Source organism: Pagrus major, chromosome 3 (genome assembly GCF_040436345.1).
Source record: "Pagrus major chromosome 3, Pma_NU_1.0".
Lineage (NCBI taxonomy): Eukaryota > Metazoa > Chordata > Actinopteri > Spariformes > Sparidae > Pagrus > Pagrus major.
In genome coordinates this window covers 20692467-20711420 of record NC_133217.1, presented here as the reverse complement: position 1 = coordinate 20711420, position 18954 = coordinate 20692467, and the positions used below count along the sequence as shown (strand labels likewise).

General features: G+C 37.8%; 1 protein-coding gene across 2 annotated transcripts; it reads left to right on the top strand.

Annotated features, from left to right (window-relative positions):
• Positions 1–2634: 2634 nt before the first annotated feature.
• LOC140993890 (syntaxin-12-like) lies at positions 2635–17602 on the top strand. Of its 2 annotated transcripts, none has more exons than XM_073463450.1 (10): positions 2635–2707; positions 3417–3558; positions 8490–8559; positions 8893–8992; positions 11356–11493; positions 11654–11697; positions 12704–12809; positions 12963–13035; positions 16519–16601; positions 16687–17602. In XM_073463450.1, the coding sequence occupies exons 2-10, from the start codon at positions 3459–3461 to the stop codon at positions 16777–16779; spliced, it is 807 nt and encodes a 268-aa protein (XP_073319551.1). In that variant the 5' UTR covers positions 2635–2707; positions 3417–3458; the 3' UTR covers positions 16780–17602. The 2 variants fall into 2 exon arrangements, with proteins under 2 accessions (XP_073319551.1, XP_073319552.1); XM_073463451.1 differs by lacking the exon at positions 2635–2707 and adding an exon at positions 3167–3185.
• The last annotated feature ends 1352 nt before the right edge of the window (positions 17603–18954 follow it).

The window sequence follows — 18954 nt, the reverse complement described above, 5'->3', positions numbered from 1 at the left end:
GCATGTTACTGACACCTGGCTAATGATGATGATGATGATAACATTACTGTGGGTTCAAATGAAAATGTTTTACCTCTCCACGTTCCTCACTCAACCGGAGATACACCGGTCGGCGCCGGCTCTGGCACCGACGGAGCAGCATCTCCTCTTCCTCCAGGATGAGGTATATTAGTAGGCACATCACTGCTTTCATGAGCTCAAACATTTTCGCCAGACTCTCTACTCGTGTTCTGGATTTCGCAGGCCTGTGCGGCAGATGTAGTGACGTACGGGTGGGGCGGGAACATCTGGTGGCCAACCAGGAAATGCTCCGACGGCTAGACCGTCCCATTTCACAACGGTTGACGCGGCCTTCAAGGTCTCTCCGAAGGACGCGGCCTTCGTGGACCGCTAAGGCTGCGTCCTTGAAGGCTGCAGCCCCTGAATTTGGACACAGCCACTGTCTCACCTGATCCCTGATTGTTTCCACCTGTTCCCCATTACCCTCATGTGCTTATAGTCTGCGTCTCCCCTTTGTCTTGTGCCAAAGTGTTTCGTCCTGGTCCGTGCACCCAAGCCCTTTACCACAGTCATAGTCAGTTTTGCCAAGAGTTTTGCTACGCTACGTAAGTTGTTTTCTGTTTCCTCCTTTGAGAGTGATTTTTCGTTTGTTAAAGTTTTCTAGTTTAGTGTCTGTTTTGTATTATTTTGTAAACTGTTTTCTGTCCTCCCTTTTGGAGCGATTTTGTGTTAAGATAGTATTAGATAGTTGTAGAGCCTCCGGTTTAGGTGAGCCTTTTTCTTTTGTCCTGTTTATCAGTAGTTTTGGTTTTCCTCCGTCGGGAGCGATTTATGTTTTAGGGTCTTCCCTGATTCTAGTGTGTTTTTTGTCTCTCTCTTTTATGAGAGATTTCACTTATGAGGAAGTTTTATCTTCCGTGAATTATCTTGCCAGGCCTTAGTATTTAAGTGAGTTTTTCATAGCCCAATTGTTTGTCACTCCTCAAAGAAGGATCTGAAATCAATAAAGTGTGCTTGTACGTGATATCCTCTGCATCTGAGTCCTCATTTTAGTCCAGGCCTGACACTGTGAACTTAGTCTACATAATTGAATGTGGAATCTGTAGCAAACTATATATATATCGGGCAAACACAAAACATGCTCCTGCAGCGCCTAAAACAACACCTTTATTACGTTGACCGAGAAAACATACAGAAACAGAATTATACAGTCCTTTTTTTGCACATAACAAGTCAAACTTGACTATAGCAGGTTTGGAAACAAGGGTGGGCTGGTCTGACACACAAAGACTGAAAGCAGAAAAAGACTGGATTACCAGATTGAAAACTCTTGTGCCCTGCGGCCTAAATGAGGACTGCTAGGGACAGTCAGGCTGAAAAGATAAAACCTATCCTAAACAAACCTTTTCAATTTTGCCCAGAAATAACTTGGCCAAATCAATCTTATACAAATGTGTGTTAAACTTATTGATGTTAGGGTTGCTGATTACCTTGACTAACAAGACAACTGAACTAAAAGAAAAACATCTGACAAAGGGACACGTTCATCCAGTAACAAAGTGTTGCCAGGACTCTGGACTGGGAAAAACAACCTGTTTAACGTCCGGTTGATTAGGACACAACAAACATGAAATCTACAAACACAAAAACACACTGGGTCAAGTGGCAAAAAGTTTGCCTGAAGAGTTCGCTGCCGGCATGTTTGGCATGCATAAAGGGGTTTAAACTATTTCCAGGCTGCGCGCCCGCGCTTCTACCCTTGGTCAAGAGACCCTGGCCCCTAAGGATCATCTTTTCTAACCTAACCCCCTAACCCTAACTTCCAACCCCCAAACCCTAATCCTAACCCCTTTCTTTTCCTTTTTCCTCTTTCTCTTTCTTTCTTCCCTTTTGTTTTCTCCCCTCCCCCCCCCCCCCCCCTCTCCCTTTTTCTCTTTCTCTCTTTTATTATCCCCTTTTGTTTATTTTTAAATTAGATCCAGTTTACTTTCCTTTTTCATGTGGCCATGTTATTACTTTGGTATATTTTGAGAGCTGTGGCCTCTACCTGAGGGATTGTTTATTAGTTTTTCTCTTTTTTCCAACATTTCTTTAGATAATTGTTCATAGTTTTGTTTACTTTAGTTCCACTAATTTATCCCCCCCCCTCCCCCCCCTTTTTTTTTTTGTTGGATAAATAGCAAGTTTGTTTTCTTTCCCTTAATTTAACTTACAAATGATATGACCTGTGCCTGTGCCTATGTAGTCCTCCTTTTGGAGTATACTACTGTTCCTTTCCCCTACCTAACCCCTAACCCTAACCCCTAACTCCATCTTAGTTATTTATTGTCTTAGTTTAAAAGCCGGATTGGACGACAGCTCTCTATGATCTTACTATCTTTGCCTGGCTTTGGAATGAGTGATGCCTTGTCTCATGCTAGTTGGGAGTGAAAATAGATTATTTTCGCTTCTCTAAATATCTGGAAAAGAATATTCCGAAGTAGTCTCCAAAAATGCCTTTAACAGTTTGCTGTGAGCCCATCGGGGCCCTCCGTAAGACTCTACTTGCGCCTTTTGAAAATGTCAGTTCCCATTTTGTAAATAAAGTTCATAAAAAACCTCTCTCCGCATGCGTCATTTTACGCAATGACGTCACGGATCAGGAAAGGCAGTATTTTCACGGCAGACCTCATTAAGCCTATGTGTTCACTTTTAAACAGACAAATACGTAAGTATGTTTTTGTATTAAGCGCTTTAACGTTACTCTGTTGACAATATGTTGTTGTTTCTCAGTCTCTGATGGTGAAGAACACGCGTACTGCTTTATAGACAGCTAGTTTATCCTAAACAACTGAAAGCTGATAAGTTAGCGTTAGTTAGCTAGAAAGCCGACAGCGAAGCATAATTGTGTACAGCCTTCTGGGAGATAATTAGGAAGATATAGAGCCCGTTGAGTTTACTGACTTAAATTGTAGACTGTGTATAGAAGCCATGGTAATATAAGTTCCCATTAACTTTAACAGATATCCATTGCCTGAGAGGGTCGTTGATTCCGATCAGCTTGAATGATACAACATTGGCAGCTAACATATTAGTAGCGTTAAGCTAACAGTTGTTATTCGGTCCAAGTTAGATGCGCTTATTCTCTCCTGTCATTAACATCTTATCATTCCGGAACTGAGAGTGGACTGTGACACGTTGTAAGAGTGAGTAAACTAGACTGCCATAATATTTAAAAAAAACATCGATTGGTAATCGTAACTGACAAATAGTTAGTTTACACCTGCTGTACTGATGCTCTTTGTAAATTGTCAAATGGTCTGACACTATGATTATCTTGCCTGTTCAAATCTTATAATAAATATAACAGTTAAATCACCTGACATACTCTGCACCTATAGATGGTTTCTACCTTTTTTTTCTCTGTTTATCTTCAGCCATAGCTCAACGCCCAAGGCACTAAGCACCCTCTGGCAGACATGTCATCCAGCAAAGCAGAGGCCTACCGCCCTGTCCCACGGGACTTCAACACCCTCATACAGACATGCAGCTCCAACATCCAGAAGATCACACAGAACAGTAAGTGTATCTCCAAGTGTGTAACAGTACATCTATTAGTACAGAACCATCACTGTACAGTGCCTGTCATACAAGAGCATGTGGTTCATTGCATGCCTACTCGTCCAAAATCCACAACTTTACCCTGTTCATGTCATGGATTTTCTCAAGGAACATCGTGTTGAAACGTCTATTAAATTCATGGGACCTCGCAAAATTCTGTAGCTGTATTACTCTGTAATTTTTTAAGTTTGGCCCTAAGTTTCAGCGTTTTTGTAATTCTGTGTATGTGGTTTCTAAGCCTCAGCAATCACTTATGTTTTTACTCAATTGGGTTGAAATTTGTCCTGAACATCCAAGAGACCCTGAGGAAACATGGCAACATGTATTTATGTAAATAGTTGCTGAATGATTACTTATAACACCAAACAAAGAATCTATCATTTTCAAAAATTCATATCTTCGCTTGTTTTCACTTGCAACCAAGTTTTGGTTCTGTGTAGTATCAGTGCAGTTCTATCCCACTTAGAAGTAATTTGGTCCTGCATAAAAAGTTGACTGCCATAGCTCTTGTTACATAAAGCCTTGGAGCTGAAAATCCCACTTTTTGGGTTATTTTGACTGTAGATTTTCCCAACAAGGATTATTTTTTTTATTTCCTTTTAAACTTTTGTATGTGAAAGTGTTGATACCATATATATATATATATATATATATATATATATATATATATATATATATATAGAGAGAGAGGTGAGGTTTCAAATACACATACAAGTACATACACATAGAAATTCCAACACAAATCAATGCCATGAACTGGGAGGGCCTTGGTGAGTTGGCATGGAATGACCCTCTTGTGAAGCACACTGTCTCAGTGCATTGTGCCGGAGTTTGTGTCAAATGAAAAATATCACGTCACTGATGATGTTTGAAGCGCTTCATTGGGAAGTGCTTTACTTTGACAGTTTCCAGTTAAACTAGGTTGTTGTCACATTGATGTGATAAGAAGATAGAGAATGCTTACGAAAAGTGGCAATTTACAATTTAGTTATGTTTTGTGTGTTTGTTTTAGTATGTCTGCAACCATGTACCTGTGCTGCTACCTGTCTTAGCCAGGACTCTCTTGTAAAAGAGATTTTTAATCTAAATGAAACCTTTTTCCTGTTTATAAAAAAGGTTAAATAAAATAAGTATAAGAAAGCATCCTTTATATCTCTTTCAGAGAAAGCTTAATAGGGTATATCATTAATAACATGACCACAGTGTTTCCCCATATGCATTTAACAGTGGAGCACCTCCACTTAAGAAACTAAAGTTGTATTTTTTGTCACTACTGACGCTTCATCAATTCACACACCTGTCAGCAAAGCATTAAACATGTAAATGAGGTACTTTGCTCTTTCCTGTTTATGTCATGATTTATACTAGTGGGGCGAGAAATGTCACCAGCTGTTATCTGTCAGAATCACTCAGAAGAAGTTAAGAGGCTACAAAGAACATTTGATTCACACAACTTTCTATAATCACTAAAACAGATGGTCCAAGTTACTACATGTATATTTTTGATCCAGCAGATTTGGTCACATTGTCAGAAGACCTATAATAAATTCACTGTTGAACCAAACTTCATGAATGTTTTTGTGACAAAGTAGTTTGTGTTCCACTCATTCATCACAGAAATATGAGAGCTGTAGAAATCATTGGGACTGAAGACTGCCATGATATACATGTTCTTAATGAGTGGATGGATGGATACTTTTGACCATGACTGTATATTAGTAGGCTTTACTCATTAGTTCACATAAATGAAATAAGTATTTAAAGTTAAACATACAATACTTAAAATAAAATTACTGTAAAAAGAACTATCCTTAAGTTTACCTAACTTAACAATTCAGACCCTATAGGATTCTCTTGTTGAGGCAACACAATCATTCTGCTTGTATATATGTTATATCGACATGCCTTGTAAAAGGTTTGATCAGTGGTCTCTATAGAACCTGATCAGAAGAGCTGATCGATAAACACAGAGATCGTTTCTGTATGTGCTGCTACAATGTCATATAAATGTTAAGTGATATTAATCACAATGTTTAGTTTTAAGACCTGGACCGCCCAATCCACAGATTTTCCAGTGTGCATGGGCATAACTGTGATCCGAGCATCACTGCTGTGTGTCTTTAAAGTGTAATCAGTTCAGACGTTTATGTGATTAAAGTTATAGTGAATATAGTTTAGAACTACACTTGGAAATTTGATTGTGATGAACTTGATTCACAGATTGATTAAAATAAAGATATTTCTTTTGCAGTTAGTACTCTGCATTATTTTACTGCTGTCTGTGTCCTACATTATAACCAATCCTGTCCTTTTATACCTGTTTAAATATCTTTAAAGAGACGACAAACAGTTTGGCTGGATGATCACTTTATTTTTTCAATGGCTGATCTCTGGAGAAAGTAACAGCTGCATCTGCATCTGCTTTGCCTTCTGGTTTTGTGGTTTGAGTTCAGTTCCTGTTTCATTGTCAGTTTTATCACTGGACATGTCAGGATGTGATGCTCCTGCTGATATCCTGATTATTCATTTTCATGCAAACGATGCTTCTGTTATACACATTAAACTTCTGGATTTTTTTTTTTTTTTTGTGAACCATCAACCTTCAAGTTCTGTGATTTTCTGTCTGTTACCTGTTTAACAAACAGCCGTACATGAATGACAACCTGCAGTCTGATTTATACTGTGTACTGTGTATTTATACTGTGTACCGTGTATTTATACTGTGTACTGTGTCTGCTCAGAGGCACAGAAACCATTTTAACTCGCAGAATACGTTTCTATATTGACTCATCATTTGCCTCTGTATTCAGTGATATTCTGATTGTTTAATCATCATTTAATAACCCAGAATGTGATTATGGTGTCTTTTGAACACTGGAGCTATTTTTAGGCTAAATGTTTCAGGGGAACTAAAATGATGTAACCTATCAAACCTGACGCTCAAGAAAGATCAGCCTCACGTGTTTAAAAGAGACCATGAAAAGAAAAATGTTTTTAATAACTGAAGAAGGATGTTTGTGGGGCTTTTGTTCTCCTACAGTCAGGCTGACTCATTTTAACTCAAAGTAAGCTGGCAATCCGCTCACCACTGCCAGTGCACACGTATAAATGCTCACCACTATGTATGCTGCTATGTATGACATAACATTCCCAGATTCCACTGTAGTCCATTCCATTTTAGGTTTTTAAGGACAAAATTAACTTATTTGTCAAAAATTACAAAACATTCTCAGGAAAGATCAGAAAAATACCAAAACACACTGGAGAGGGGCTCCAAAAAACACTCAGATGGAACTGTTGACAGGAGCACAGTTTTGTACAATTTATGCAATTTAGTACTTCAAGCTTAAAATATCTCCTCCTTTTAAAGTTTAGAACATCCATGTATTCATTGAGTCACTCATCTAACAAAATACATTTGCAGTGACATATTTTTCAATGTTTATAGCAAATATTGGCATGTGGGTTTTATTTTGATTTTGAATTAATCACAATGCTTGTAATTAACTAGGTTATTTTTTTAATTGCTTGACAGCCCTAATAGTAAAATAATGAGTAATGTAACTAGTTACTTTTGATACCAATTAAAATTCACATCTAGAATTTTCCCCTCAAGCGGTAGCAGCACATAAAATTTTGGGTCTGAGCCCATGGACTACATGTAAGGTGACAAAATCTAATGTCACTTATAAAAAGCTGCTGACTTATAATTATTAGTCCTATTAGCATAATCCCTTTTGTAAAGGCACATCATCAAGGCTTTTAGATAACAGAATATTTTTATTCAGCTGTGAAGTCTACTCCACCTCCAGTGAACCAGCCACTGTCAGTAACCACTGCAGATGTGAGAAAAATCCTGCTGTGAGTGAATACAAATAAGACTGCTGGTCCAGATAATATACCTGGCTGTGTCCTAAAAACGTGTGATCAGCTAGCTAATTTTATTACTGACATTTTAACATCTCACTCTTACACGACTGTTCCCTCCACCCTCAAAACAGCCGTAATTGTTCCTGTTCCTTAAAAGGGCTGCTGTGTCTACCCTGATCCCGAGGAAGTGCTTTGAGAAACTGGTTGTCCAGCACATCAAACACAACATCCCGGCCAGCCTGGGCCCTCACCAGTATGCTTTCAGAACCAAGAGAACCACAGAGGATGCCATATCTACTGCCCTTCACTCAGTATTCACACACCTGGAGAATAAGAACAGCTACATCAGGACGCTGTTTGTTGACTTCAGCTCAGCATTCAACACAATCTCACCCATTAAACTGATTGGAAAACTAAACACTCTGGAACTAAAAAGCACAGAAAAGGCTCTACTTCCTACACAAACTTAAGAAGGCTATATTCTTGGGTAAGATTCTGGTCAAGTTTTACAGAGAAGCAATAGAACGCATCCTGAGTGGAAACTGGCATGGTTCACCATGGCCCAGGACAGCAAGGCTCTGCAGCAGGTGATTAAAACCACCCAGAACATCACTGGTACCATCTACAGAGCATCAGTGACATCAGTGAAGTGAGACGTCTGCACAGAGCCCAAAGGATAAGAAAAGACAACACCCACTCAAGCAACCAGACAATGGAGCAGCTTCCTTTCCCAGGCTGGAGGCTCCTGAACTCTTCTGCAACACTCCATTTTCTAAAATAGATATACCAAGACTCAAACTGTATTTCGTTTTTTAAACCCTTTTTTTTTTAAAAATGACATTAAATATACCCTGTACCTTTTTTATATATTGTATATTTTGAGCCATATTAATATACATATGTGCACTGTCGACCTGGATAGTAGCTATTTATTATGGTGTGTTGTGGCATTTATATACGCAGATGAGTTGTTCCATTACAGGATTAAGACTTATCACTGTGTCTTGTTTTCATTACAGCTGCTCAGATTAAGAGTATGGTGAACCAGCTGGGGACCAGGCAGGACACCAGTGAACTCCATGATCGTCTGTATGTATCAGCCTTATGTCTAGAAACTCTTATATTGTTTCTCCTCTCTGCCAGACACTCACTTTTGACTTGTAAACCTGATCTGTTGCAACTGCCCCAGAGCTGTTATACTCCAAAACCTCTATTAAACTTAGGCGTCAGGGTTGGCATCTTTAAAATGCACAACCTTATCCTCAGGGACGTGTGTCTGATCAGTTTTAATTTGTTACTTGAATAACTTAAAAACTACAACACTATAATGTCACATGTATTATAAATGTCTTCTTTTTGTGCAGGATGATCTTGGGTAGTCTGGAGCTTTGGTTGTTATTCTAAGTGTTGGTGTTTCCACAGGCAGCAGATACAACACTATACCAACCAACTGGCAAAAGAAACCAACAAGCACCTGAAAGAGTTGGGATCAATCCCTTTGCTCTCATCACCCTCAGAGCAAGTAAGTGTCAGGCTACATTTGTTAATACATCACTAGTATAGACTGAGTATAGTAGAAGCAAAAGTGACTGTGGCACTCCACCAAACTTAATGTCAGTGGAAATTCAGATGGTGCCCTCTTCAAAATGACTCTTTCTTTCAATCAGCAGAAAGTAAAGTTAGGCCTTATCCCATTTCCAAGTTTTTACCCCTCCCCTCGTTGGAATGGAAACAGACCGTTGTCGTTTACTTTTCTTTTCTTTGCCTCAGCAACTCGTCTCTCCTCGCAGGGTGTCATTATTTGCCTCAAGCTGACAAAAGAAAAGGGACTGTATGGTTTAAGACGAAGACAAAACATTGTTTAGACTTAAACAGCATTCTAAGGTTTCTGTGAAGGGGTCTGCTGTGTCTGACTGATAAACTAGAAATCTGTATCACCGAATAAAACTAAACTAAACTAAACACAATCTATTGTGGATAATTACAGCTTTTATGTGATGATGGACCCAAACAAATGTTTGGGTCAAAACATACATTGGACTTTGTTATTTATTGTTATATCTGCAGGAAATTACAATTCGTATCATATGGTGTGACAATCAAATCATATGGCGTGACAGGCAGACAGGTCACACCATATGATAAAGAGTCACACCATAGTATGTTTTCTGCACTTAGCACAACCTTGAGTCTTGTAGCTACACATTTACATGCTGACAAGATGCTAGCTATGACAAAGCAACATAGATTTACATGTAATCATGACAAAAAATATAAAATTTCTTTTGCATTTCTATGAAAAATGTTTCACACCAAAAGACATCCCGGAAGTGGGACTTTTGTCAGAGTGCCAACAAAATCTGATTTATTGAAAATATAAAAATGATAACTCACCTCAGAAACCTGTCATTGTCTGGTATTAATAGTACTGAACAACCTTGCTGAAGAAGGACCTCTCATTCCCAAGGGTGTCAAAACAGTTGCCCGTTGAAATATCCCAAAATGGTGTCACACCATGTGATTGTGATTTGTGGGACAAAATCTTTTTGATCAGAACTGACTCAAAACATTATGCTTGGACTTTGAAAAGAGTAGGCTCACAAATAGACATCTGTATTATTTTTCTGTATTGTTTTAAGAATTTTTGCATTTATTTTTCTTAGCTTTATTCAAGTTCTTACTTTGAGAAACGAGTGTCGGACAGTCACACCACATGAGTTTTGTTGTGTTTGGTTGAAAATTCTGAAAAAATGAGTGATGAACTGTTTTAATGTTGAGTATGTTCACATAAAGCATAATCTTCTGCACAATATTGAGAGGGTTTTTGACAAATATATTTTATATTTATACATGTTTGACACTGAAGACAGCAAAATTGCTGTGTCACGTCACACACCCATATATAAATAAAATCCACTATCTCACTGCTGGACTTTTTAATCTGCAATAACAATGTAACGTTAGCTAGCCAGCTAGTCAGTTGCTGAGACATCAGCAAAGTGGGCTTGATTGTTTCATGCTTGTTATAAAGAAAAGGACCATCATACACTAAAAGGATAAAGAGTTCTCGTAACCCTTGGTTAATTTTATCTCTACATGACCTAGTTAATTCATAATCATAATATTCATAATAATATTTTCTGTATATTAAATCTTATTGTGATAGCTGCTTTTTAGAAATAAATGACAATAAACAGGCTATGTATGGTTCGTTTAAAAAAAAAAAAAAAAAAAAAAAATTACGGGTAATAATGGATTATGACCTTCATTATGAGTTTTTACAACCCTGTCTGCAATTTTAAATAACACTGAGAAACTTAAGTCTAAGTTATGACTGTAATCATTTGGGCTGACTGCAGCAAAATGGGGTGGAAGTCTGTCCCTGACATAGTGAGTGAGTAATGAAGTTACACAAGGGGTCGGTCCTGTGTTGGAGCTTCACCATTGGCTGTTGCTCTCAAATTGAAGTGCAAACATTATTTACTTGCTGTTACTCCATGATGTGAGTAAAGGGGCAATCCCCCCAAGATATGATTATCATTATACAAATATATACCGTCCCTTTATTTTAAGTAGAAAATCCAAATAATATAAATCAATGGAAAAATAATAAATCATAATTAAAGCTGCAGGCAATGTTGAATGAGCCCTTGTACCCCTGTGCCTAGTGTGCAGCAGCTGCAGCTTCAAGGTGTTGAGACTTTGCTGACAAAATACAGTATTAGGTATATTCACGTCAGTGGTTTGAATTCTTTTCATCACAGTTTTTCCAGCGGTTTGATGTAATTTTTCTCCCTTTGCTCATTTGACTCTCTTTATGAATTTCCTCCTTGTGTTTCTAACTGGTGTCATACCATCTGCTTTTGCCTTCCTGGTGGTGTCCAGAGGCAGCAGAAGATCCAGAGGGACCGACTGATGAATGATTTCTCAGCAGCTCTGAACAACTTTCAAGCAGTTCAACGGCGTGCAGCAGAGAAGGAGAAAGAGTCAGTTGCCAGAGCAAGAGCCGGATCCCGCCTATCAGTAAGTAGGATAAGAGGTCAGACAGAGAGATCACCTAACCACATTAGAGAGAGCACAACAATGAGAGAAACTTCAGATTTAAGTGTCATGTCATCATGTCTTTGATAATCTGTGCTTTGCTGACTTGACTGGCAATAGTGAGTTTCTCCTTTTCTTTCAGACTGAAGACAGTCATCGGGATGAAAAGCTTGTTTCTTTTGATAAGTAAGTAAAGTCATGTAATAATCATGAATCATAAAAAGAATTCAGATTCCACTGTGTACATCCCCATTCATTCAATTGCAGGGTATCGCCATGGCTCTTCCCTCAGAAAAAACATAATGGGGATATATACCCTGTAAACCTACTGTACAATGACATCTGTAGCTCAAAGTAATTTGAAGCAGTAGCATTTCAAAGTGAGGTGGGTTGAAGAGGATTTGAAGATTTCTCCATTCAAATACATTGTAAAACTTTTCAGAAAAAAGAGCTGAACAGTTTTATAGCTGAATGGATTCTGTTGCTCAAAAGATGCAGAAGTAGTAAAGAGCAAAAAAATGCACAGAAGAAGTTAAAAATAACTACAAAATGTATTTCCTGTGAAAATATAGCGTGAATGCTAACATCTGAGAGTAATTATTTTTAATGAAGTGATTATTTTAAAGGAGTGATTTTAGCTTGAACTGGGGTTATGTTGTTCAGTGTCACGTTTGCCTGGCACAAAGTCACAGAAAACGACACTGGAAGTGACTGGCAAATTAAACAGACCAAGAGCTGCACTGGCCAGCTAGGTTAACACACACACAAAAAACACACACACACACCACACACCAAGGACTGACAGACGGACGAGAATTGGATAGAAAAATAGAGCATCAACTTAACGTTACTGTTATTTGAGACCACAAGTTTACCTGCAAGTCTTTCTTGTTGTGTTTTTTTTCATGACCAGAAGGATAGTTCTGCCTCATTGAAGTGAGAAAGAGAGCGCTGCTGATGCAGCTGCACAAAACAACGTTCGAGATCCTAAATACTTTTATGAGAAGTGAAAAATATTATGTTGTTATATATTTAGACTATGGTGGGGGAAATTGTCTAGGTAATGATTAGAAAACACTGACTTGACGAGAAACAACCCTAGCGCAACTGAAGCCATTATCATGCATTGTTGTAACAGTTAAAGTCTGTGCTGTTATTCAAACATGTTTTTTTAAATGTTGTGTATGTAAAGCCAAGAGGACTGGGGTCAGATTACCACCCAGACAGAGGAGGTGGCCATCACAGATGAGGACCTGGAGCTCATCAGGGAGAGGGAAACCAACATCAGACAACTGGAGGTTAGCCTTTGCTTACTTTTTCGAATATTACCAGACCATAGTGGAAGTTTATAGATCCCAACAAATGACTACTACCCTCTGCTAAAACTCACTGTCATGTCCTGGAACCACACACATCTGTCACTGCTTATTCTATCTTATTACCTGTTTTAGTCTGACATCCTGGATGTAAACCAGATCTTCAAGGACCTGGCAGTGATGATCCACGATCAGGGAGAGATGATTGGTGAGTGGCAATGGTGTTGATACTCTCAGGACTCTCTATTCTAGTACAGGCCCAAATGCTTCTAATCTTCTACTGTTGCCATTGTAATCAACATTCAAGTCAGTATTTAAAGGAAGGAGAAGTTGCGTTGGCTGCACCAAAAAAGAGGCGAAATGCTGATATAGAACAAGAAATTAAGTTTTCACAATTGTCATTGTGACAGATCAGAACTCAGAGGATGATCTATCATAAAGTTCGCAATTCATATGCAACACGTCAATAATCGCATGTACCACCTGCAGTAGAAAATAAAAAATCTCCAATTTGTCAAAAAATTCACATTAACATGAATCCAACATATTATTACCAAGAATAATTTTAATAGTTATAGTTAACAACATTACAATATGATACTTGAATTCATTGTGCATCCTCATCCTCAAGTTTACAAACAAATTAGACATAAAGATACACATATGGCACACATTCACATTCATATTCTGTATCTTCCTACAAATAAACTCTACATGAGGATGCCCAGGTATTTGTATGAAGATACTTGTTTAATTTCATCATTGTGAATTGTCACTGGAGGCAGCTGTCAAATAACAATATTGAAATAAAATTCATAATATTAATAAAATGTATGATAATAATAATGATTATTATTTCTGTGGTTGACTTTGTACTTTATGAGTTGGAGGTTAGGTTTATTTGTCATTGTAAAATGTGTTGGGGCATATTTTGGTCCAGAAGTCATTGTTGAGGATAAGTCATTTTCTCACTATGCCATGGAAAGAGATATTGTTTGGTCGGTGATGATACGTTTGTACATCTTGGAAAGGGTTTTATCAGTTGTTTTGATTGTAAATATTTCTTCTGCTCGTGTGGATGTTTGAATAATGTCTTATTTGAGATTGATCTTATGTGTTAGGACTGATTTAAACTGTAGATTTTGAAAAAAGACTTTTTTTGGTCTATGTTTGTGAATCAGTTCAACGAAAGTTGTAAAGGCTTAGTTTTGGATTATGTGTTGAAGCTGTATGATACCTTTGTCTTTCCAAGTGGTGAAGGTGATTTTTCTTTTTGTTCAAAGTTTGTATTGCTAGTGAGAGTGTTAAGTGCATGATTTTATGTTTTATCCGCCAAACTGTCAGAGCTGTAGCTATGGTAGGGTTCTTGAAACTGTTGTGTTTTATGGAGTTGCTGATAAATGCTAGGGTTCTTTGCATTGTGGATGTTCAATGTCTTACCAGGGTTGGCCATGTTTGGTGGGATGATCCATTTTATAATGACTTGTAGTTGATTGGCCAGAAAATAGTTTGAAAGTTACGAAGTTCGGTGCGTGAAGACCTCCTAGGCGTCTTGGTCAGTTAATTATTGCTCTTTTGTTTTTCCAGTAAAATGTTGTTATTATTGAATCAAGAGAATTTAACCATGTGAGGGGTGAGTATGCTGGAATCATTGTAGTTTATTTTTGGGAAATATTGTCATCCTGGTTATTCCTCTGTTAGATTCATCCATTTGTTTGTGTTGTCTTCTATAGTTTTGATTGGGGGTAAAGTTGAGCTGTGACAGCTTGGTGGAAACATTAATACCTAGTTATCTTATTGTGTCTGTGGAGGAGGGGATTGGTGGTGGTAAGGCTGCCGGATTACAGCTCTTTTGGAGAGTTGTAACTGTGTTAATTTTCAAAAATAGGTTCATGGTTTCTTGGAGAGATATGTGTGGGTTCTGTAGATAGATTAGCATATTGTCAGCATATAAACTTATTTTATGGTTAACTGTGGTGGATTGTACTAATTTCATTATTCTGGTGAACAGCTGGAGCAAGAGGTTCAATGTAGATGGCAAAGAGGGAAGGAGAGGGTGGGCATCCTTGTCTTGTCCCTCTGTGTAATGTGAAACTTGATGATGCTAACTAGTTTAATTGTGATTGTGGCTTTTGGTGAGTTGTACAGTGTTTTAATCCAGTTGATAAATGTTTCCCCAAATCCACATTTGTGTAGTGTGGTAATATGAATGTTGACTCGATCAAAAGCTTTTTCGGCATCTAATGATGCTATTATTGTTTCCTCTTTGTTCTGGCTTGTCTGGTGGATTATGTTAAATCATCTGCATGTGTTATTGGGTACATGTGTTCCTTTGATAAAATCTGTTTGATCAATATGATTTATATAATGGGTGACAGTTTTGATTCTGGTGGATAATGCTTTACTTTCGATTTTTAAGTCTGTGTTGATTAGAGATAGCAGCCAGTAGTTAGTTGGGAGGGTTGGATCTTTGTCTGGTTTTAGTAATCCTGTAATGTAAGCAATGTTCATATGTGGTGGGATTTTACCAGTTTCTGTCAGTCTTGTGTCTTTCTGAAAAGTAGAGGTGAGATGGTTTGCCAGAAATGTCTGAAATGCAGGGAAGCCATCCAGTCCTGGTACTTTATGTGGAGGTATTAGCACGAGTGCTTTGTGAAACTCTTCTAAATGGTATAGCTATTGCTTCAGGTTGGTCTTTTGTTAATGCTGGTAAGTCTATATTATGGAGGAATATATTCATTGTCTGATAAATACAGTTCATGGTAGAATGTTTGGAAGGGTTTTTTTTGTGTCCTCTGGTAAGATAAGGGTCTTCCCCACTGAGTTTTTTTTATATACTTCCCCAAGTCTGTTTAGATTTCATTCTGTTGGAGGCTTTGCATAAATAATTTCAAGCTCTTTTTATTTTTTGTTTTCAATTGTTTTCATAAGCTGTATCTGTTTTCTTCCTATATGATGAATATGAAGTTATATTTTTCCTTTCCATTACTGCTTTGGCAGTTTCCCAGAGCAGTGTTGGTGAGACGTTTGGAGAATCATTAATGTCCAGGAAGGATGCCCACTCCCTCCTTAAAAAGCTGTCCCAAGTCTTGGTCTTCGAGGAGTGACATATTGAAGCCGATTGTGGTGGATTGTTTGTGGAGTTGCTTGCTATAGAGATATAAATACATAGGAGCGTGATCACTTATTACAATCGGCTGGATTGATTGATTAATTGATGAATCTGTTATTTTTTCACCAGCAAACTGATCATGAAAGACTTAAGTCTGTTGGAGAATGTGTGAAAAATATGAATTTTCTTTTGCTGCTTATTTATTTGCCAACTGTCACCAAGTCTGACCTCTATGTACTTGGTAAATCTTAAATATGTCACCCTACTTCAGTCTTTGTGTAAATGATGACATATCTGTCCAAAGCAAACACAATAACTAGTTTGTCAGCTGTCCTTTTTTTGTTTTGTAAAGGAAGCCAATCCTCTCATTTTTTCCTCTCATTGTTTCCTTTTTTCTGCACATTGAAAGTTAAAGTAGGAAATAATGGAAATAGTGGTGACAAAATTAAGAAAGCTGTTGTGCAAGAAGGGCACAAGTGAAGAGATGAACTGTCTGTTTTTACTGTGGAAGCAAAGCTGAACAGTTTCCTCTAACTTCATAGGTTCCCAGTTGACCTTGCTGTATATTCTGCCCTGTAGATAGCATCGAGGCCAATGTGGAGAATGCTGAAGTTCATGTAGAACGAGGAACAGAGCAGCTCCAGAGAGCCGTCTACTATCAGGTAAGTCTGCAGCAGTCTCTAAAAGTGCTGTCTGTCAGTGAAGTCCCTGCCAACAATCATCATGTCTCTGTTTTCTTTATCACAGCAAAAGTCCCGGAAGAAGATGTGTATCCTTGCAATAGTTTGTTCCGTTGTGCTCGTCATACTTGGCATCATTATCTGGCAAGCTGCTAAGTGAGTTGGCTCCACACAACTGATGTGTCATTGCTGTATTTTACCCTGCCCGCTCCCACCTGCAAGTTCTGGCTTGGAATCACTGATAACTTCACCAATTTCAGCCAAGTAGATCAATGCAGAAGGATGGTTAGTATGAAAAGAACATACTCATTTGAACTGATCAAGCCTGTTTTTGTAAAAAAAAAAAAAGAAAAAAGGAAGAAATTTTTAAAAAGCTGTTATAAATCCTATTCACATTAGGATAAAGAATAGGATGGAGGACTGAGGTGGTGTATGGGAGCATTTTAAGATATGAGATTCCTTGCTTCATTCACTCATTTATTCTCTTATTTACTGTATTAACACTAACTTTCACTGTATTTCAAATGAAAAAATATTATCGGGAAGCATTTCTCAACAGGCAAAATAAAAAAAGGAAACAGGCTGCTTGTTGAATTAAAAGGAATCTGTACCTTTTCAGGGGCTGTAAATTTGTTTTTTTTGTTACCTATTGTGGTGGCATCTTCTGGTGTATAGTACATGGAGTGCCTTAGGCCCTGCTGTGGCTCCTGGCCTTCATAGTAACATTACATGGGACTTATATGACTCCTGGTGATGATGCCAGCCATGGTTGTAATATACTTGTTGTAAAATGAAAGCTTTATCACATGACCAATCCATGTCTGTAAATATTACAAAGTGCTGCATTATATTCTGCTCAGAACATTATGAAGAAAAGATAATTACAGTATCAAAAAATTCAACTCAGTTCTTCAATTAAAACATTTATAAATTAATTTCTATGACACCTGACATTATGCATAATAAATATCTTCAACACTTTTGCCCTTCTGGATGTGTCATTTGTTTTGTTTTTTCATGTACATGCTATCTCAGTGGTTCTCCTCAAGGAGCCTCGAGCCTTAATTTGGGCTGGAATGTGTAAGGCCATAGTCACATGTGAATGCAAGCGAATGAAAATTGCCCCCTGGTCCTGAATGTGGGCAGTGCAGGATGTGAGGCACACAGAACTCAGTGTGCTAGTTTGTAGTCTGTTTGATTGGTCAAGCACACAAGTGCTTGCTGTTGGTATAAAACTCACCAAAGTCAAAGCCAAGATCTGGAAACTAGCAAAGTCAACAAACATAGCAAAATGGGTTAACAAACACAAGAGGGCAGACAATCAGATCAAGTTTTCTTTAAGTACATTCAGTATTTTTACGCATTAAGACTTGATTCTATATACCAAATGACTCATTACTCATTACATTAACCATGTGTTTATTATTACAAATGCATGAAGATATGGGCAAAAAAAACTACTGGGGGTGTGTGTATTTTCAGAGCAAAGGGCTTTTTGTTTTTTGAGGTAACAGGCTGTTGGTCAAATGGGCTTTTAGCCCTAAGGTTTTTAAATGAGCACAATCCACAGTTGTTGAAAAGTTGTTTTTCCTCTTGTGTCCAAGGAAATTTGAAAACAAATTAATTCAAAGTGTAATTTCACAACTTGCTGAAAGGTGCAGTATATAAAATTCAGCCTCATTACATATCAGCAACCAACAGTTTAATATGTAAAGATAAATTGAAGTAATGGCCTCTAGAGCAGTCTAAAGTCTTGATTTTTGCTTTGATAGGTGGTATAACTGCACATCCATGTTAGTGTCTGTATAATTGATCAGCACTGCATAGTTTGATAGTTTGATCTAAATTTTGGGAGCCTCCCTTTACAAGCTGCAACCATTATGGCTACCAACAGGTCAAATTCTTTGTCATATTACACCTAAACAGAAAACTAAAAGGCAACCAGCACATCTAATTGATTAAGACACCCTTTTGTTGTTGTGTGTCATGTTCAATGCAGAGCTCATTATTTACAGTTTATATTTATAACAAGTGGCATATGCAGGCATATTGCTCAAATTGTGCAAAAATAAAACCGTGTCTTTCATGTTTATTTTTTTCTGTGGATTGTGTAAACTGATACAACCAATCATTTATAACACTGGAATGGAATGCTGGATTAGTTTGACTTTTAACAAGAGACAAGAGAGAGCATTGCACACGGCTGTCAAAGCTTGTGTCAACAGAAACAGTCCACAGATGCTTTCAGGCCATTAATGAAACAATCAAGTCAGGCAGGAATTTTCAGCTTTTCCTCCGTCTTGTTGATTGTTTTCCAGGTTCTTGTAGTCACAAT